Raw genomic sequence first — 21226 nt, 5'->3', positions numbered from 1 at the left:
TAAAGAGGCACTTGAGGCTCACTAATAGTTGCCCTTTTTTGACGTGCTGTTTTTGACTTTCTTTTAAAAATTCTGTTACCTCTTGGTTTCTATAAGTCTGTCTTTCACACAAGGAGAGAGGGGCTTGGCTTCTCAGAGCAGTGCTTGGCAAGCATGGAGGCAGGAAACGCAGAAGGGAATGAGTCTGTCAGACTCATTTTCTTCTAGTTCAAATGTTTATTTCAGATTCAGATTCGGGAGGAAGTGGAGTGGTTCCTTTCCATTTCCTCGTCTCTGGAACCTGCAAGTTGTATAAGGCTTAGAGAATGGCGCTATACCACACTTCATACCAGTTCACAGATGGAGAAAGAGACTCTTCCCAGAACCGCCCCCCAAACTTTAACACAGCATAAGGCGTCGCTGTGCAAGCCCTCTCAGGATGGATGGGCTTAGACTAGAACCTTGAGGAGGGCAACTGAGAGCAAAGCTGAGGTCTCAAGAACATCCTGCACCTGGTCCAGCTGTGTCCCCTCTGACATTAGTCCCCAGCACTGCCACGTGGCATACCTGAGGCCATTGTTCAGCAAAGGAGGTCTGATGTAATTTGGGAATGCCACAGCAGGCTCTGGCAAAGCCTTACTTACTCCTTTTGACACCAGGATGGAGTTTTGGCAGCAAAAAAAATACATATACCTGTTTTAATAATGAGCTGATTTCAACCTTAAACATACTGACTTTTCCAATCCACACTCTGATCTCTCTCTTTTTTTAAAGAGAAAGAGACATTAAAAAAAAAAAAATGTCAAGCTATTTATCTCACTAGCTCAGCTTTGCAACTTGCTTTATTGTCGATGCTATTGACACAGGTCATTTTTAACGCTAAATCGAGACCATCAGAAACCAAACTAGAAAATCTTGTGGTAAGTTCACTACTAAATTCTAACAGATGTGCCTGACTCAAACTGTAGGCATCAAGACTGAAACATAATGTTAGGTACAAATTACTTACTGGGAATATTTATAGATAGAAAACTTCTTCAGCAAAGGAGATACCCTATGACATTTAACACAGATTATCTTACAATTTAGCAATTGATGAAGAAGTCAAACATTGTAAGTGCATTAATTATGGTTTGTTTAGGAAAGCTTCCAGGATGGAGTGCTAATCACATTGGTTTTGTCAGAGTTTTAAGAGATAAAATTCTGACTCTTTATCTCTACTTATAGTTTACATTTTTATAGTTGTATTATTGCTTGAAAGCTACTGATCAAAAAAGATTTATGTGCACAAAATATATATTCTCAAGTACAACAATATTTACGTTACACAAATATTTAAGCTTATATGTCTATTAGTACAAACTAGTTTTTATATTATATCTACCATGTTCAGGATGAACTCCTAAAACTACTTCACCCTTCCATATGTCAGAATTCCCTGCTGACATTCATTTATTATGATATATGTGAGTTAACAGTATATCAGAGACATATTACATTAGATACAATCACAATATTCACCTTAGAAGCCACACATAGTCAAAATATAAATTGCACTACCATCGGATTTTTTTTTTAATCCTCCCTATTAGTCACTAATTACATATGATATACCACTTCTAAGCACAGTAAGATAACTAGCCTGTTACTCAGGAAAAAGGGAAGAATAAGGCACAAAGAAAAGGAAAAATAAAAAAAAAACATCATAAAGGTCATAGTGAGACAAACATTTCTTCTCTGAGGTATTTTCACTGAAGCACACTAGAAGCAAGCTATGCCAAGTCATGCACTTTTCACACACAAAATTATATTGTATCAAATTTAAATTTGTTACAACTGCCATGTACATTAAACGAGTGATAACGAAAATGTAACTCAATATCTGATCTAGTGAAACAGCAACCAACATTAGCTCTCAGCCACAGGAAGACAATCTCCAATGCCATTACTGGTGTCAGCTAAACCTCAGCCAGTTTGTCTTCTCCAGCCATTTTAAAAGAAATATGTGACTATCTTCATTAGGAAACCTTGAAAGGAGTCTCTGTGATGAGGCAAGTTTGTTGCTCATCTTTGGTGCCCTGCATTTGCCGTACTTAAAATAGACACTGTACCAATGTCCTTTCTATTACCCTAAGGGGAAAGAAAAAAAATCACATACACACCAGTCCTTTTTCTTTCAGCTCACAGAGAAGCAACTCAATCCAACCAGTGTTGAAACCTGAGTAGGTCACTGTACACCACGATAAAATTCCCTAATCCCTGAGCCAAATCTCCCTAAGGGGGGCCTCCTCCTGACCCTCCACTTCCCAGGCTGACTTTTCCATTTGCTCTCTCCTCTTTCCCCCTTTCATTTCCCCTACCTTCAAGCCTTGATATGTGATCCCAAGTAGGGGCTCAGGTTTCCGTTTTTACAGCTTAGGCCACGCTAGCTGTATACATTCCTTTCTTTCTGCCGGGCAGTGATTACTTACCAGGGCTTAGTTTACACTGGTCCAGATGAAAGCCGTTCAGATGAAGGCAAACACAGCCAGGCAGCTCCAGCAGCACCGATACGAAGCTGCACAAGGCCACATTGTGTTCTCGGTGACATTTTGGTGCACACATTTTTATACAGGGCAACCAACTTGTTATGTTACTCCATATTTCATGTTCAGGGAGATGGAGGGGTAATAATGTCATGAGGTTTGGGGAGGGGTTTTGCTGATGTGGTTATTAATATTAAAAGCTGAAAAATATTAATGAGTTCAAAATAACCCTTCCACGATTTGATTTTGAGAAGCCACTTTTTAAATGAGGACCCTTTGGCACTATAATATTAGAGGAATGCCCACTAAGCAATTCCACTAGACTTGCTGGCATGGGATACATGAATATGATGGGAAATTTCAGTCAGGGGTCTCTTACATTGTTCCGATAGGAGAGAGAAGGCTAATCCTTATGCAATTGAATTATTTGCTACGTAAAACTTCTTATTTAATGCTACTCTGGGCTGAAATGATGGGGATTAAAACTTCCAATAGTAGGTGGTGATTTTGGAAGAAAAATAACATCTTAAAAAGAGGAAATTCTGTGCACCAAGGTTAATTCCATACTTAGTCCGGCAGCATCGGCTAAAATTGTGTAATTTTCCCCCTTCACACAATGTTGTTTTTGTTTCTTCCTCACCAGTTCAGACAAACATCTGTTATACTGTAGAAGGACAACTATCTCCCAAACCACGGAGTGCTCCTGCAGCCAAAGTCAACAACATGAGCCCCAAGCATTGAGCACAGTCAGCCTTTATATCCAGCCGGGATAACATTTCACATGTTTTGATTAAAATTAGCTAATTTGTAATTCTAGAACCTATGAAACTTAAAAGCTGCCATCCATATAGATCACATTAGGCAGCATGTTAAAGGGCCAAAGCACACTACGATTTCCTCATGGCCTTCACCTCTCTCCTCTTCCCCCACCCTCAATCTAAAATGAAATGGGAAAGTAATCTGGAAATGCAGGACAGGAGGGAAGGATAAGTGAGGAAGATTGGTTATTATAGACTGGTTGAATCCCACCCCCATTGAAAGACAACAACTTCTTCTGGTCTTTTTAAAAAGAAAAGATCCTATCCTTGGAATCAGCAGTGGTTTCCATCACAAGAAAGGACATTGATTCCCAAGGCAAATCTTTCTTAACTCTGCATTGGATGGATGGTGCACCACATGCTTCCAGGCACCAAGTTCCTCACCCAGAAATAAAAGCCCTGATTCCAAAACTTAGATTGCTACTGGCATTTTGGGGAGGAAGGTAAAGCTAAACCCACGCACCTAGGTGCACATAGATATTCCATATTGATGTGTATCCCCTAAGTCTCCCTCTAAGCTGGGGCTTCACACAGGCACTCTCATAGAATATGCTTGTGCTAATGAAGAAAACGTCAAAGTGCGATAAATTTGACTTAGTTGCACACCATTTTCAAAATTTGTCTTTTAAATACAAACTCAACCCAAACTGCCCGAGTCGCATGGCAGTATTAAGGATTCTACGCAGGAGATGGGGATGCAAATCTGCTGCCTTTTTTTGTTAACTTACAAAAAGAAAAATTGATAAATAAAATAATTTTTTTTAAATCAAGACAGACTCGTGAAATCAACACGGAATAAAACCCCTACCTAAGCAAAAGCCACAACTTCATGGAATATAGGAGGGTGGGGGGTGAGGATGGGGTCCCGAGCCGAGAGGTGTTCTTGTGCAATCGCGCTACGGCGAACAGCTGGAGCGCCAGGCTGCTGCGCTGGCCGCCTCTGGAGCACCGCTGGCCTGGCAGGGAGCCCGGCCTCGCTGAGAGGACTCCGGGCTGGCCTTGCTGAACAATGGGCAGGCGCCCAGCGAAGGCCGCCCCTCGGACAGCTCTCTCTCAACCGGGCTTCGCCGGGGTCTGCTCAGCCGGGAAGTGAGACCGGCAGAGGCGACCCGGAGGCGGAGGCGGCAGAGCAAGAGGAGCCGGCGGGGGCGGGCGAGCGGGCGGTCAGGACAGTGCCCAGACCCGCGCTTCGCCAGGTACTGACAGCCTCTTCACACCGTCGCAGCTGACTACCGGGGGGCGGGGGGGAACCGGGATCAAGGAGCAGAGGGATGAACTGGGAAGAGGGCTCGAATCGAGCCCTCCCCGGGGTGCCTCGACCAAGTGGCTCCTAACTTTGGAGGGATCCGAAGGACGATTCTCCACCAAGAAGGAAAAAACTACACCGCCCGCTGGGAAGCCTCTTGGCCGCCTCAGCCCCCGGTGCCCTCCCCCTGGAACGCGCCTGTGCCAACCTGGGGTTTGTAAGGTTAAATAGTATGTGGTCTTCCCCCCCAGTATCAAATCTGAGGCTGGCAAATTTCGGGGATGCGAACCGCGAGTTGGCCTCTGCCCTACACCAGGCGGAGGAGCCGAGACGTTCTGGGCATCCTACAGGAACTGACAAGCGCGCCCCGGTACCCCCGGATCCATACCACGGCCCCAAAGGAGCCGGCGCAAGAAAGAGCTCTGTCTTCCCTGCCCTGAGGTCCAAAATTACCTTCATTTCCTCGTTGATCTCCCTTTTCACTGGGTGAGCCGGTTTCCTGCTCCTTTTATTTTCCGGAGGTCTCCCTTCTTTCTCCATTTCTGCCATGTTTTTGTGTCTGGGTTCTGAGGAGATGAAATGGCTGCTGCCGCCGCCAGCGGTGGCGGTGGCGGTGGTGGCGGTGGTGGCGGTGGCGGAGGTGGTGCTGATGGTGGCGAAGCTGGCGGAGGTAACGGTGCCGGCGGGGCCGGGGCCGGGAGGGGGGAGGGAAGGCGGGCGCCGGAGAAGCGGGGTCTCTTCTAGCCGCGGAGAACGTCAGTGGCTGTCAGAGGGAAGGGGAGCTCGGGGAGTCTCCGGGATGCCGCGGCCGCCGCTCCTGCCCCTGCCGCCGCCGCCGCCGCCGCCGCCAACGCCGCCGCTGCTGCCGCTGCCCCTGCCGCTGCCCCTGCCGCCGCCGCTCCCGCCGCCAACGCCGCCGGGCTGCATCCTCGGTGCCCCGCGGAGTCGTCAGCCATCTTCCGTCGCTCCGTCCGTCGGCATGGGCGAGCGGGACGAGGGCCGGGCGCCGAGAGAGCTGCGCGGGGCGTGCGCGCGGGGCTGCGAGTGTGAGCCCGGGAGAGCGCGCCAGCCCGGGCGCCCAGCGCCTCCCGCGAGCCGAGCCGGGGGCGGGCCGGGGGCCGGCGCGGGAGGAGGGGCGGGGAGGGCGCCGGGGCCGGGAGGGGGCCGGGGGAGGAGGGAAGGTGGGGGTCTAGGACAGCCCCCCGGCTCCCGAGCGGGCGTGGCTTCCACCGTCACTGAGTACGCGGATGCTGCGCGGCTCCGGGGGCTGCCCGCGGCCGCCTGTTCATCCGCGGCGGACACGGTCCGGACGCGGCGCCCCGCGCGGCCGCCCCCTCTCAGCGACACCGCCTGTCCGGCGGGACCCGCTCCAACCCCAGCCCTTCTCCTTAGCTCCTTGACTTGACGTGGGCGCGGGGGCCTGGGGGGTATTGGAGTTGCGTTTTGAGCGGGTCCTGGAAGCTGCTGAGGAAAAATGAATGGGGGTGAAGGGAGGCGGTTGTGCGGTGGTTGGGCGCCGGGACCTGGGGTCGTGGCGCAAGAGGGCCGGCTCACCCCCGGGGAACGCAGGCAGAGCTCGCCGCCTCTGGGTTGCAGCGCCGGGGTCCGGGGAAGGAAACCACAGCCCTGACACCACCACCACCACCACCACCCACCAGCCGCCGGGATAGTGTCCCCTTCGGGGGCCACCGCAGAAGTGCTTAGAGGCTGAAAGCTCCCTGGAGAGGTCCCCGCGCCGTGCCGGGCCCTCCCCCAACGTGGCGCGGCCTCAGACTGCGCTTGCAAGGAAGCTTTGGCCTCTCACAGAACCACTTAGAAGTAGGACATCTCGGCCTTCAGCCCCGGATCTTTCTTTCTCTTCTTGTATTTTTTCTTTCTTTCTCTCTCTCTGGCTCTCTCTCGCTACTACAGAATAACAGCTTTACCGATGACCTCCGCAAGCACTATTAACCGGGTGCCCTGGGTTTAATCCCAAAGGCTGGGCTGAGTGGGTGCTGCTGAGAACGCAAGGTCCCGCGTGGGGTCCCGCTCCCCAGGAGCGCGGACACCCCTGCCACGCCCGGGTGGGATCCTCCCCTCCCCGCCCACTTTCTCCCCACGACTGCCCAGCTTGCGTCTGCCTTCCCGGGAGCCCTGCTCGCTCGCTGGGCACCCATACGTCCCCTTTGGCCCGCTCCATCCACGCCTGGGGCTAAGGTCAGGTTGTGTCTGTGGCTTTCCCTGGGTTGAGGCATCGACGGGAACTGTTAATGAGGTTCCGGTGAGACAGGGCTCCAAACGCTCCGACACGTTGCGAAGGACACACTGACGTTCCCGGCTTCGCTTTCCCGCGCCGCGACACTTTGTAATTACCTGACACAATGCGATATGGGGGTGTCCATTGTTCCACCGCGTGTTATCGTGGAGTGTTCATTATGACAGTGGTGGAACTTAAAATTACACAATTTTCTAAAGTACTTCAAAGACAGAATGAATTCAGTGTGGGGAATGTGAGTAAGCTTTTCATTACAATCTCAGTTTGGCCTGTCAGACGAGGCTCATTCTGGGCATTACGCTGCCTGATTTGCATTTTGGCATTGTTTTGTTTCTTAAATGTCAAGTTAGAAATATCTGGGTGGGTACCCGGGAGGGCTGAGCCCCTCCACCTTGCCTATTTTGCACTATAGCATCATTTTGTTTTGTACACGCCAATTTCCAAATATCTGGGAGTGTACCCGAGAGAACGGAGCACCCCCTCTCCCCTTTTCACCTCTTGCTTGTCCAGGGAAGCGAAGGGAACCCTAACCCTGCCCTGCGTGGCTCCCTAGATCTGGGAGGCCAGGAGGCCAGAGAAAGCCAGGCTCCATCAGAAACATTTGCGCCTCGGAAAAGTTAAAATTCCTGGGACGCTTAACAGGGACGCTGAAGAGTCGAGAGAGAAAGACTGGTGCGATTTTAGGGAGCGCTTTGCGGTACAGGCGTCTCTGCTGAGCTTTCCCGGGGAGCCTCTGAGAACGTCCCCCAGGATGTGAGACCCAAGGTCTGGCCGAGTCTCACAGACCGCAGCAGACACAGCGGACCTAGCCGAGGAGAGCCCAAACCTGTGGGCACTGACCTCCCCAGTCCTGGAAGGAACACACAACATTCACGAGTGCTGGAGTGTGGGTGTATTTTGCAGCGGGAAATATCTCCATAATGCTGTTGCTGGGAGGAGGAGAGGAAGAGAGAGTCTTTGGGGGTTTTAAATCTCAATTTCATCCAAAACATCTGATAAATAATGTGTGGGCTGGAGTTGTTTTCTCTGTTTTGTCCTCTTGGTCTTTAATGAGGAAAATAGTGAGAAGATATTTTTTGGATTTTTGAATATTCTAAAACTGTGGAAACATATGTTGTAAACTGTATACAAAAAGAAGCTTTTTGTCTTTTAGAGACATATGTAAGTCCCCTCTGTTTCCTTTGGTGCCAGAACCATTACAATTGATTTACTATTATGCAACTAATATCAAATAATAAGTTATTCACCCCAGGTCCTGAGATACAGTTTCACAAGAATAAAATATGGGTGGTGCCTGTGGCTCAAGGAGTAGGGTGCCGGTCCCATATGTCGGAGGTGGCGGGTTCAAACCTAGCCCTGGCCAAAAACCAAAAAAAAAGAACAAAATAAACCGAAAAGTAAGCTGCAGGCCAGAGTTATATTTAGAGGCAGCTATACTTCCTTTAAAGAAAATGCCCTACTCTGTGATCATGCAGGCATTAATAAAAATAATAATATTGAACAGCCATCTGTTTCTTCACAAGCACGTGTTCTCCAGAAAACTGAGGTGGGAATGATCGTATTAGAACCCACAGCGCTCATTTTGGGTGACAGATTTGAATCTCATAAAGTATAAGTGAGAAAAACTTTATATTTAAAATGAACTTCAGAAGTAATGATCATTAAACCTTATTAATGGCTCTGGATGTAGGGTATTTTTTTCTGTTTTGGTGAGACAGAATCTCAGTTTGTCACCCTGGGTAGAGCGCAGTGACATCACAGCTCACAGCAACGTCAAACTCTTGGGCCCAAGCAATTCTCTTGCCTCAGCCTCCCAAGTAGCTAGAACGACAGGTGCCTGCCACAATGCTAGCTTTTGTTTTGTTTTGTTTTTTGTTTAGCAGGCCCTGGCCGAGTTTGAACCCACCAGCCCCTGAGCATGTGGCTGGCGCCCTAACTACTGAGCAATGGGCACCCAGACTGTTTTGTTTTTTGTTAAATGCACTATAGATAAGGCAAGTATGGCAAGAGTTATTGCTTTATGAATCTGGACATACCGTGAGTCAAGTAATGTTCCCTGGATAACTTCATAATCCATAAAAGTTTAACCCTATATGAATAGGAACAATACACGTTCATTATCTTCTGCTACAGTGACTTAACCGAATCACAAAGCTCATGTGTGTGCTCTCTCTCTCCATAGACGCGCACATACACACCCATACGCAAGGCTCTAGACACACAATTAGTCCTCTATTTTCCCTCTATTACCCCTGGCAGTCAACAAAATAGGTATAGGATTCATCTTTCATACATTCCTCAGGTACATTTTTGTGACATTTTTTACTCTTCAAAGCAGGTCTTAATGTTCTTTCCACTCTGATTCACCCACAAAACATGGAAAGAAAATGGGAAGACCCCAGGGTGATCTGCCTTAGGCCCACAACCTCCAGATCTGTTTTGTTGTTATCTCCAAGAACACCTAACTCAAGAGACCCAGTCTTCATGCCTGGAAAGAAACGAATAAATAATAGTTAATTACAGAAAGACACATCTCACACGTTCTCACTCACACATGAGAGCTAAATATTAACAACAAGTGATCTCATCTATGAAGGCAGAGAATAAGATGACAGTTACTAAAGGCTGGGAAGAGTAGCAGAAAAGGGTAAAAAAATATAGTTAGATGGTTAGATAAAAGGATTTAGAATGATATAACAAACTTCAAAAGAAGGTTTCCTGGGCCAGGCGTGGTGGCTAACACTTGTAAACTGGATATGGGTGACCTGGGAGGCAATGGATAGCCTGAGCTTAGAAGTTCAAGACCAGCCTGAGCAAGGAAACCCTATCTCTACTAAAAATAGAAAAACTTGCAGGGTGTTGTGGTGGGTCTCTATAGTCCTAGCTACCAGGGAGGCTGAGTCAAGAGGATCGCTTGAGCCCAGGAGTTTGAGGTTGCTGTGAGCTAGGCTGACACCAAAGCACTGTAGCCTGGGTGACAGAGTGAGACTCTGTCTCAAAAAAAAAAGAAGAATTTTCCTTGCATTGTTGTTTGACATTAATGTTTATCTTAAACAAGCTCTGTAATCTAACCAAATACAGGGACTAAAATATGTAAAATAATTACTATGCTGAACACTTTATAGAATTATCACATTTAATATTCACAAAACCCTATGAGGTCACTTCCACTGTTATCCCCATTTTACACATGAGGAAACTAAACCATACACTAACAAATAAAGAAGATGCCATTTATAATTGTATAAGAATTCAATGTAAGATGTAACTCAATTCTGAGTTAGGTGTTCTTGGGGATAAACAACAAAACAGATCTGGAGATTGAGGGCCCAAGGCAGATCACCCTGGGGTCTTCCCCTATACCCTCTGTGTTTTCTAGGTGAATCAGTGGTGGAAGTAAGTATTGGGCTTTAAATCCACACTTTTCTGTCCAACTCTGGCTTTAGAGTTCTTGACATTATGCTAACATACCTTTTTTTTCTTTTAGAGACAGAGTCTCACTTTGTCACCCTCAGTAGAGTGCTATGGCATCACAGCTCACAGCAATCTCAAAATCTTGGGCTTAAGTGATTCTCTTGCCTCAGCCTTCCAAGTAGCTGGGACTACAGGTACCCGCTACAACACCCAGCTATTTTTTTGTTGCAGGTGTTATTGTTGTTCAGCAGGCCCAGTCTGGGTTCGAACCCGCCAGCCTCAGTGTATGTGGCTGACGCCTAACTTCTGTGCTACAGGAGCCGATCCTATGCTAACCTACTTTAATGAATTCCTTTAACAATCTGTATTTTATCTAATCTAAAGCCCACATTTTAACATGTCCAAGATTATGATGCATCCTACATTCAGTTCTTACGATTTTAAGTGACTTTTTTTCTCAATAGTGTATAAAAATAAAGGTACATTTTCCAATTAATCAGTGGTGTGGTAGATTATCTTGGGTTATGCTGCAATAACTAATTATCAGAAAATCTCAGGAACTTAAAACAAAGAAAGGTTTGTCCTCCTTGCTCAAAGTCAGCTAAGATCTCTGTGACTCTCCAGAGCAACAATGCTCCGTGTGAGGGCTTGGTACTGTCCTTCCCTACCAGCATCTGCCTCCGCAGTCACTACTCCAGGAGAAGATAGAACCCTTGAGGATCTCACACCAGCAACTAAATACTCCAGCCCTGCAGTGACGAATGTTACTTTTTCCTCCAATCCATTGGCTAGAATGAGTCACATGGTTCTGTCCACCTGCTTGGGAAGCTGGGGAGTTTCATCCTCTAAGTCCCACATAGGAAAGGAGAACTGGATATGGGTGACCATTTAATGGTAGTACCACAAAAGCTTCTTTGGTTCATTAAAATATGGTCATTAGGACCCCTTAATATAAATACTGAGAGCCTATTTTATTCAAAACCAATGAGCAGTGATTAGCTTGTGTTTTGTTATAGTCCACCTAAGATAAACTTTCAAAATTCATGTTCATGCTTAATTGCAAAGAACGAAATTCTAAAATCAATTTCAAAAAGAACATTATGAAACAGCATAACTCTTATATTGCAGGAGTTTTAAGCAGGGGTCTATAGATGAGCTTCCAGGGCTCTGGAACCTCCTAAAGTTATATATAAAACTTTCAGTACATTTTTTTCTGGAGAATGAATATCTATCTGTCATCACATTCACATTTGGGGTTCATGATTTATTCATTTGTGTATTCAACAAATATGTATTGAGGGCCCAGGCACTGTTCCAGGTGCTTAGAATCCAGCAAAAAACACGACAGGCAAGTCCCCAAACCTCACAAAACTTGCCGTCTGGAAAGGGGACAATAGAGAAGCAAGCAAGTGATAAAGAAGAGAATTTAAATTCAGATAGATGGCATAAAAGGACAATGTGATAGCAGTAGTTATAGGGCTGGGGGTCTGCTTTAGCTAAAATAATTATGAAAGATTTCTATGAGGAGAAATGTGCCCTGAAACAGGGAACATGAGAAGGAGCTATCCATGTAGAGATCTTGAAATCCTGGGAAAAGTGTTCTGGTTAGAATTTTAAAGAACCTGAGGAATGAATTTGCTCAGCATGTTTGAGAGATGGAAAGGTATCTGGAGTGTAGAGACTGAGTTGGAGAGAGGTAGGAAAAGAAGCAGTGCAGAGGCTGATTGTCAGGAGTGTGGAGGCCATGGTAAGGGACCATGTGGACAAGTGCCCAGTGGAAGACACCCTCCTCTGCATGAGAAGGCCAAAGTTTCTTTCTGACTGCACCATTTCTATCTGTGAGTCATCTGGCCACCATTAGCTCTGCCATTAAACACCACCTTAATCCAGCTGGGCATACCTCAGCATGGGATCCCGACCCCTCCTTGCTATTCCAAAAATGTCCTTATCCCCTTTGCCATGCAAAATAAAGACCACAACCTTCACAGAAGACTGGGAGCTTTCCCTCAGTCACAGGAGTATATGAACCTTCCCAGCGAGAAGCTTCAGATAGATTCAAGGTTCTTCACAGGAGACTGAAAGGTTTCATCCTTTACAAGTAAGGCCCTGGCCAAGTCATTTTGCCTTAGTCTTCACTTCTCTATTTGTGAAATGAGAATAGTAATTTGTATTTTGGAATGGTGGTGTGATGACCACATAATGTTTATTCGAGTGAATTAAAAATAAAACAGCACAAATGTCTATGTACAAATGTGCATTATTTACTCTTCTGAGAATCATTATTGTTTTCTTATTGCCTTAGGGGTTTGGGGATAGCTAGAGTGCCATGGTGTCAGCCTAGCTCACAGCAAACTCAAACTCCTGGGTTCAAGTGATTCTCCTACCTCAGACTTCCAAGCTGCTGGGACTATAGCCACTAGTCACAACACCCCCCTAATTTTTCTATTTTTAGTAGACACTCTTGCTATTGTTCTTGCTCAAGCTGTTCTTGAAGTCCTGAGCTCAAGTGATTCTTCCACCTTGGCCTCCCAGAGTGCTAGGATTACAGGTGTGAGCCCCTGCACCTGGCCTGCCTTAGGTTTATATGTATGTACTAACATAGATGTGTGCCAGTTTAAGGAAACATGACACATGAGGAGTCATTGCCTAGATAATAAAAATGTTCTTCATTTTCAAATTAATGTACAATAGGGTACCTCTTAATGGTAATTTGCAAAAATATGATCATTTTAGTTTATGAAAATGGCATTTTCATATATACTTCCAAGATCATTCCAGTTCTACCCACAAGGTGAGCATACCAGTACCTATAAATATAAGGAAAAAGTCATTGTAACTTATAATTTTTAATTCTGATCTGTAAAAGCAGAAATTAAAGTCCAGTATTTATTCACTCCAGACATCTCTAAGCTCAAAAAATATGTGAATCTCAACTATCAGTTCGCATTTCTGAAAATGTGATGTAACAGATTCATGTGTATTAAGCCTGTGGAAAGAAATGACGACCACCAAATGAGAACAAAGGCTATTTATTTAGAGCAAGGGAGTCAGCCACCATCACTTGAGTTTGGCAGAGACTCAAAGACAGGCATGGGAGTGGGAAAGCTTCATAGTGGAAAAAAACAAAGAAAGGCTTCAGGTGCTGTCTGCTTGGAGGTTATTGGCCTGGAGAACCAGGAGGAGGGCTAACCGAAAGGCCAGCCAACTAGAAGCAGGGCATCCCGAGAAGTTGGTATGGGAAGCATATTTGGCTTTCTCTGAGTTGGAAAGGAAGGAGTCGGTAAGGGAAGGAGTTGGAAGGGATTGGGAAACTGGCAGGCATTAACCTAATCCTTCGGATTGCAGCCGGAGATGGTGGTTTCCCTTCTCTGGCTTGTTGCTACAGAGGTTGTGGATCAAAGTTCTGTTGTTAATACTATGGCCATTTGTATAGTCAGTCTTTCAAGTCATTAACTAGAAAATAATTTAAGACAAGCAACTAAGGAGAAACTAAATTAAGGTGTAAGACAGCTTCCATTTGTAGTGAGATGATCTTCTGATATATTAAAAAGTGTTTTGTTTTGTTTGTACCCACTAATTTCCTTCTATCCCATGCACTCATTCATTCATATTGGATCTTGGCATCTATTGCTCCAGGGTAAGGATGTTACACGAGAAATTCACCAAAAAAACATAAGTTGCCCATGATTTTGAGTTTTTAAATGGACTCATGGAATTCAAGACAGGAATAATAGTTTAAGAAAGACTTTTTTTCCCTCTGGGTTTGAAAGGCCTAGATTTTGACTATCGAGACCCAACGACATGAATGATTTAGATCATAAAATTTATGCCATAAATAGTAGGCTTAGAAAAAGAAATGATAAACCCAAGGGAATTTTTCCCAATCCATAAAGAGGTCATGATTCTGTGGGGTTGGGAGAAAGAAGGAGCAAAGGAGCTTGGACTTTGGAAGGAGGCTCACTATAGATTCCCAACTTGGTTTCAGTGCCTGAGGGTGTGGGGATGGAAACACTGAAGTAGGTTTGAGGAAATCAGAAGGCATAAGACAGAGGGCAGAGAGCAGAGGTGACTTGCACCTCCCTTCTGAGATGAAGCTGAGAACAGCATCAAGCCTTACGCAATAGACCAGGCCAGTGAGGCGCAGGCAGGCACAGTGGTGTAGCCATGGTGATAGGAGGGTGCCTGGGCAGAAGGTCGTAGGGCGGCCAGGAGTACTCTCCTTCTGTTGTATGTGTGTGTTTCGGGTGTAGCTAAGAGTAGAACACATGTGCCTCTGACAGACTATACAAGTAGACTAGCACCCAAAACATTTTATCTGAGACTCCAGAAGGACTTCTGCCTCAGAGGATGCCAGCTGGAGAAATGACTGCAGCTGTGGAGTCCACACCCTCTGCCCTGCCACCCCCATGGAGATGCCAGCCTGGTGAGAAAACCATGGGGGTGAGCACAAGAGAAGTCTGTGATTCTTCACAAGTGACATTATCTGGAGATTTCATTTATGCCTCCTAGCATAGTAGTTTTGTGAAACAGAGATTGAGTTCAGTTAGAAAGAAATAAAGAAACTTACATATAGCAAATACATGAGGCTTTTTCATTGATACTTACAATTCATATGTATATGTATTTACCCTAGGACTCAAATTTGCTTTTTTTTTCTTGACAGAATCTCACTTTGTCACGTGGGCTAGAGTGCAGTGGTGTCATCATAACTCACTGCAACCTCAAACTTCTGGGCTCAAATGATTCTTCAGCCTCAGCCTCCAAAGTAGCTGGGACTACAGGTGCTCACCACCGCACCTGGCTAATTTTTCTATTTTTTTTTTTATATTTCCCAGGCTGATCTCAAACCCCTGCCCTCAAGCAATCCCCCATCTTGGTTTCCCAGAGTGCTAGGATTACAGGTGTAAACTATCATGCCTGGTGTCAATTTTGCTTTCAAGCATTTTAAAAAGTGGAGTTTTCTGACTCGGTAAGTAAATTTGAGGCATTATTTGCCCGATTATTCAATATATAAATAGTATTACCCAAACAAAAATAGTTCCTTTGGGATTATAACACCAAAGAAATATTACAATAATGCCTCCTGAAACACAGAACAGTTTTGGCAATTAATCAAAATTCTGGTAAATATAAAACTTAACTTAGTATCTGAGCTATTTTGAGTTGCTATTGCCTTTCTAAATGATATCTACTGACGAAACCAGAACTCTGATTTATACAGATACTAGTGTAAATGAACAATAATACATTTCCTTTAGAAAATATCCTATTTCTTTTAGATGAATAATCAAATGCCATCAAACCTCTGACAATCCTTTGTTAAGCTAAAATACCAATTATTGGGTATTGAATTCCTTCCATGAGCCAAGTATTTGGCTCACTTTAGGTCATTTATTTCTCACAATCATCTTTGAGAGTGTTGTTGTCCCAACTTAACAGCTGCAGAAAGTGGGGCTGAGCACAAGATCACACCAAGAAGTGGCCCATGCAGGATGAAAGTCCGCAGTCTGCTGACTCCCACACAGGTGGGCTACACTTTACCTGTACTCCACTGCGGCTCCCCTCTGCTCAGCCCTTTAATCATTTTTTTTTGGCAGGGGGAAATAGAGCTTGCAGAGATGGCAAGTTATTTTAATTTCTTCTTTATTCTCATTTCCATACAGCTGTTATGAAAATTAAAAGAACCATAACCAAATACTCAGCCTTTCAAAAGTAACATACTACACTGTAATATTCTTAAACCCAACGTAGAATTCAGTAAATGGTTACAGAGGATTGATATCTATGTTTTGACCTACCTCCTTTGAGAAACATTATGTGCAGTAAAAAACATTTTTCTATCACAGAAAATTTGTCTCCAACGTGCTATTGGGCCATAAGCTGTCTCTTTATTACATCCCAGGGGGAGGAAGTTGAGTGGAAAAGATTCTGCAGTTTAACTGTGAGAGGACATTCAGTGGAAGAAAAAAAAATCCATCAAAAGCTAAGTAGATAAATTAAAGATTTCATAATAAGTCTTGGGATAGAGGTTGTACATTGGTTGGTTGGCTTTTAAATTTCATTAAAGCTGCTTAGTCTGTATACCAGATGCTGAAGAAGGACTCCTGCTTTAACCAGTTCTACCCTTTCCACTGCTGTTGATCTCTTTTTAGGGGCCTAGAGGTGGAGCAGAGTTGGTAGAACAGAAAGAAGAGAGAGAATATAGTTACTGTGACCAGAAGCTGTGCCCCCCAAAATAGTCTCAGGACGAAAAGTGTGGGAAGGTGCTGAAATCCTAAACTGCAAAAACAAAAGAAAACAAAACCCTAGCCCGGGAAGAAATGAAGTACAACACCGAGCTCTTCACATGTGGTAAGCAACAGAATTTTGTGGCCTAAACACATGGACAATTACACTGAATTTAGTAACAACAAAAGCTTCTATTTATCCAATGCTTCTTTATGCACCAAAGACTATGCTTAATACTTTCTAGGGATTATTTTATTCAGTCCTCACAAGAAACCTATGACACCATTATTGGTTTGGGTTCCATTTTACAGATGAGAAAACAGAGAGTTAAAGAGATCAAGCATCTGCTGTGAGCTGTGACGCCACGGCACTCGACCCCGGGTGACAGCTTGAGACTCTGTCTCAAAAAAAAAAAAAAAGAAAGAAAGAAAGAAAAAGAGATCAAGCATCAGCCAAAGGATACACATATAGGTAAGTGGCCCAGCAATTTGACCCTGGAGTCTAGAACTCTCTCTGCTCTCAATACTGATGGTACTAGTCATGGTTCTTGCTTGCAAGCAGGAATAATAAACTCTGTCGAAAGAAAAGTGGCATTAGAAGAAGAAGGACCAGAGCTCATACATCCCAGGAGGCTGGGAGAGCAGGCTTAGAGGAACAAGTAGGAACCCTGGGGTGCAGAAGCCCAGGCCACGGGAAGAGTCCATTCAAGGTGTGGCCACATCTGCCTCTGTGGCTCCCAGCCTCTTAGAAACCACCACTAAATACCACGCTCCCCCACAAACAGCCCAACATGCTCTTCTTTTGTCTCTGGGGAACACAGATATAGGGGGAGAGTTCATTGCCAGGCATCAGGGCCCCTGCTCCATATGCCTAGGTGTGAGGAGAGCAAGATTCAAACTGTCTAGTTTCCAGAGCAGAAGGCAAGGTCCTATATCCCAAGACCACACTTAACGAGAAATTCCCCCTAAGGTAAAGACCCCAAGGAGTGTTCAAATGTTTTCCGAGGACTACTCTCTGTAGTGATTTTGTATCAAATCATTGCATTAGGAAAGTAAATATAGGTCTGTAAAATAATTTTTGAAAGCTCAGGCAAAGGTTAAGTTGTGCAAACATTAAATATTGCAGATTAGAACCTGACTTACCTAGAAATTCATTCTAATAGATGGATTTATAGGTCTCAAAATGCAAACTTTAAAAGGCAAATTTGGTAACTCATACTAAATGTCAATTAATTAGAATGGTCAGATGAAATTAGAAATAGCTTAAATTTCTAACTAGCTATGAGTAAGCCTTTAAAATGACTGTGCTTGTAGTCCCAGCTACTCAGGAGGCTGAGGTAGGAGGATTGCTTCAGCCCAGGAGTTTGAGCCTATGATGAGCTATGCTCTGACCACTGTACTCCAGCCTGGGATAGAGCCAGACCTTATCTCTAAAGAAATCAGTAAATATGGGTGGCACCTGTGGCTCAAAGGAGTAGGGTGCCGGCCCCATATGCCGGAGGTGATGAGTTCAAACCCAGCCCCAGCCAAAAACTGCAAAAAAAAAAAAAAATCAGTAAATAAAAATGACCTATAAAGTTTTTTTTTTCTTTTTTTAGACAGTCTCACTATTTCACTCTCAGTACAGTTCTCTGGTGCCATAGTTCACAGCAACCTCAAATTCTTGGGCTCAAGCGATTTTCTTGCCTCTGCCCCCCCCAAGTAGCTGGGACTACAGGCACCCTCCACAATGCTAAAACTAAATAAGAAAGACTAAATAAGTTTCTTTTTTTTTTTTTTTTGTAATGTGTGTTCTTTTTTAATTATTAAAAAGATTACTTCCTGGTTCTCCCCCCGGGGAGAGCCAGATTTGTTTTTTTTTTCTGTATTTTCCTCCTTCTTAACGTGTTCCTAAATAAGTTTCTTAAAGAAAAAGGTAAGACGTCATGAAGTCAGGATTTGAATCCAGGCCATCTGATCTTAACCATAGGATTTTAACTACTACTCTATAGTTTTAACAAATCAGAATCCAGAAGGCATTACAAATAATAATAATAATAATAATAACAGTGGTAATTTTACAATAATAAATAGAACCCAAGGAAAAGAAGTAGTCAAGATAAAAGACTCTATTTTGAGATTCTAATCGATAAGGATGATTTTCTCATTAGCTTTCATAGCCACAAGAGAGTAAGTTGTAGAAATTCACAGAAGGATGTGGGTTCATTTATTTTTAGAATCCCCCCTACATATTAACATTGTATCTATGTATCTACCTTTGCTACTTATTTCTACTGGCTTACATTAAAAGGGAAACCTTATATTTTGATAATTACGAGTAACCTATAAAATAAGTATAAAATGTCTCCTTGTAAAAACACGTGGGGGCTGCAGTGGCAGTCATAGTAAATTAACATTAAAACAGCGAAGTCCAGGGCTAGTCACCAAGGCTCAGGCCTGTAACCCTAGCATTCTGGGAGACCAAGGCAGGATGATAGCTTGAGGCCAGGAGTTCAAGACCAGCCTGAGCAAGGGTGAGACCTATCTCTAGAAAAAAATAGAAAAATTAGCCAGGCATGGTGGCATGCATCTGTAGTCTCAGTTACACAGACAGCTGAGGCAGGAGAATCACTTGAGCCCAAGAGTTTAACGTTGCAATGAGCTGTAATGAGGCCACTGAACCCCGGCCTGGGTGAAAGAGCAAGACCCTGTCTCTAAACAAATAAACAAATAAAACAACAACAACAACAATATGAAAACTAATAAAACCATTAGATTCAAGCTCTAAAAGTCATGCAAATAGTCCTGTATAGAAAGAGAAAGCCTAAAAGCATGATTGTAAACTATTGAGAGAATCAAGGTACAAATGGCTGGGCACAGTGGCTCACACCTGTAATCCCAGCATTCTGGGACGCCCAGGTTTCTAGTAGACTGCTTGAGCTCAGGAGTTAGAGACCAGCCCCAGCAAGAGCGGAAACCCCCATCTCCACTAAAAACAGAAAACTAGCGAGGCACTGTGGTGTGCACCTGTAGTCCTAGCTACTTGGGAGGCTGAGGCAAGAGGATCACTTGAGCACAGGAGTTTGAGGTTGCTGTGAGTTGTGATGATGTGTAGGGAGTTCAAAAATGGCCTGTCTGTGGGTAGGGTAAGACCTGAAGCTGCATGAATCTGGTCAACTTCAGTCTTTGGAAGTCCTCTGGATGGAGAGCTCGCTTCTCAACTATCCCATGCACTCTCTTCTCTTCCTTAAAAATATTTCCAAAGGATTTGTTTGTACCATTTGTATCTTGATTTTCTTATTTTATTTGTTTATTTATTATTTATTTATTGAGACAGAGTCTCTTTCTGCCTTCCTGAGTAGAGTGCCATAGCATCATAGCTCATAGCAACCTCAAACTTGTTGGGCTCAAGCGATCCTCTTGTCTCAGCCTCCCAAGTAGCTGGGACTATAGGTGCCCACCACAACACCCAGCTGTTTTAGAGATGGGGTCTCGCTCTTGTTAAAACTGGTCTTGAACTCCTTAGCTCAAGGAATCCACCTGCCTCAGCCTCCTGGAGTGCTAGGATTATAGGCCACCATGCCTTTTCTAAGACATTTTTCAGACAATTTGGATATTAAATATGAGTACATAGGATTCATGCTTCTCCATTCTTGTGATGCTTTACTAAGAACAATGTGTTCCATTTCCATCCAGGTTAATACAAAGGCTGTAAAGTTTCCATTTTTTTTTAATGGCTGAATAGTATGCCATGGTGTACATATACTACAGGTTGTTAATCCATTCCAGGGTTGGTGGGCATTTAGGCTGTTTCCACATTTTGGCGAGTGTAAATTGAGCTGCAATAAATAGTCTAGTGCAAGTGTTCTTAAGATAAAAGGATTTTTTTCCTTCTGGGTAGATGCCCAGTAATGGGATTGCAGGATCAAATGGGAGGTTTAGCTTGAGTTCTTTGAGGGTTCTCCATACTTCCTTCCAAAAAGGTTGTATTAGTTTGCAGTCCCACCAGCAGTATAAAAGTTACCACATCCATGCCAGCATCTGCAGTTTTGAGATTTTGTGATGTGGGCCATTCTCGCTGGGGTTAGATGGTATCTTGGGTTGGTTTTGATTTGCATTTCTCTAATAAATAGGGATGATGAGCATTTTTTCAGATGTTTGTTAGCCCTTTGTCTGTCTTCTTTAGAGAAGGTTCTATTCATGTCTCTTGCCCATTAATATATGGGATTGTTGGCTTTTTTCATGTGGATTAATTTGAGTTCTCTATAGATCCTAGTTATAAAGCTTATGTCTGATTCAAAATATGCAAATATCCTATGCTTCTTTTTTTAAAAGAAGTCTTTATTTTTTGTGAATTCTGAAATATTTACAGACAAAATAGGGCAGCATCTGTGGCTCAAAGGAGTAGGGCGCTGGCCACATATGCCGGAGGTGGTGGGTTCAAAACCAGCCCTGGCCAAAAACTGCAAAAGAAAAAAAAAAATATTATGATAGCTGATATTTGTTCCAAAATGTTCCAGCATTGCTGGGAAGTGCAGTATAAAATGTTGATAATTACCCAAACTGGATAATAAGTAAATAGGGGCTCATTATCCCATTTTTTCTACATTAATGTGAAGTTTAAAAATTTCTTTTTTTTTTTTTTTTTTTTTTTCCCATTTTTTTTTTTTTTATTGTTGGGGATTCATTGAGGGTACAATAAGCCAGTTACACTGATTACAATTGTTAGGTAAAGTCCCTCTTGCAATCATGTCTTGCCCCCATAAAGTGTGACACACACTAAG

At 44.1% G+C, this 21226-nt stretch overlaps 1 protein-coding gene and 1 long non-coding RNA gene across 3 annotated transcripts in view; one reads left to right on the top strand and one right to left on the bottom strand.

Annotated features, from left to right (window-relative positions):
* Window positions 1-5639, bottom strand: part of SOBP (sine oculis binding protein homolog) — a 149249-nt gene extending 143610 nt beyond the window's left edge. For both annotated transcript variants that reach the window (XM_053590482.1, XM_053590483.1), the window contains exon 1: window positions 5022-5639. In XM_053590482.1, the coding sequence (XP_053446457.1) occupies window positions 5022-5117 (96 nt within the window). In that variant the 5' untranslated portion in view covers window positions 5118-5639. The remainder of the gene's footprint in view (window positions 1-5021) is intronic.
* LOC128585405 (uncharacterized) overlaps window positions 4845-21226 on the top strand; it is a 33119-nt gene continuing 16737 nt past the window's right edge. The window contains exons 1-3 of the long non-coding RNA XR_008380046.1: window positions 4845-5054; window positions 16389-16587; window positions 16776-16935. This is a non-coding gene — a long non-coding RNA (uncharacterized LOC128585405). The remainder of the gene's footprint in view (window positions 5055-16388; window positions 16588-16775; window positions 16936-21226) is intronic.

This window comes from Nycticebus coucang, chromosome 5 (genome assembly GCF_027406575.1).
Source record: "Nycticebus coucang isolate mNycCou1 chromosome 5, mNycCou1.pri, whole genome shotgun sequence".
In the NCBI taxonomy this organism is placed as follows: Eukaryota; Metazoa; Chordata; class Mammalia; order Primates; family Lorisidae; genus Nycticebus; species Nycticebus coucang.
Note: the sequence above shows the minus strand (reverse complement) of the source record. Positions and strands in the feature narration are given on the sequence as shown.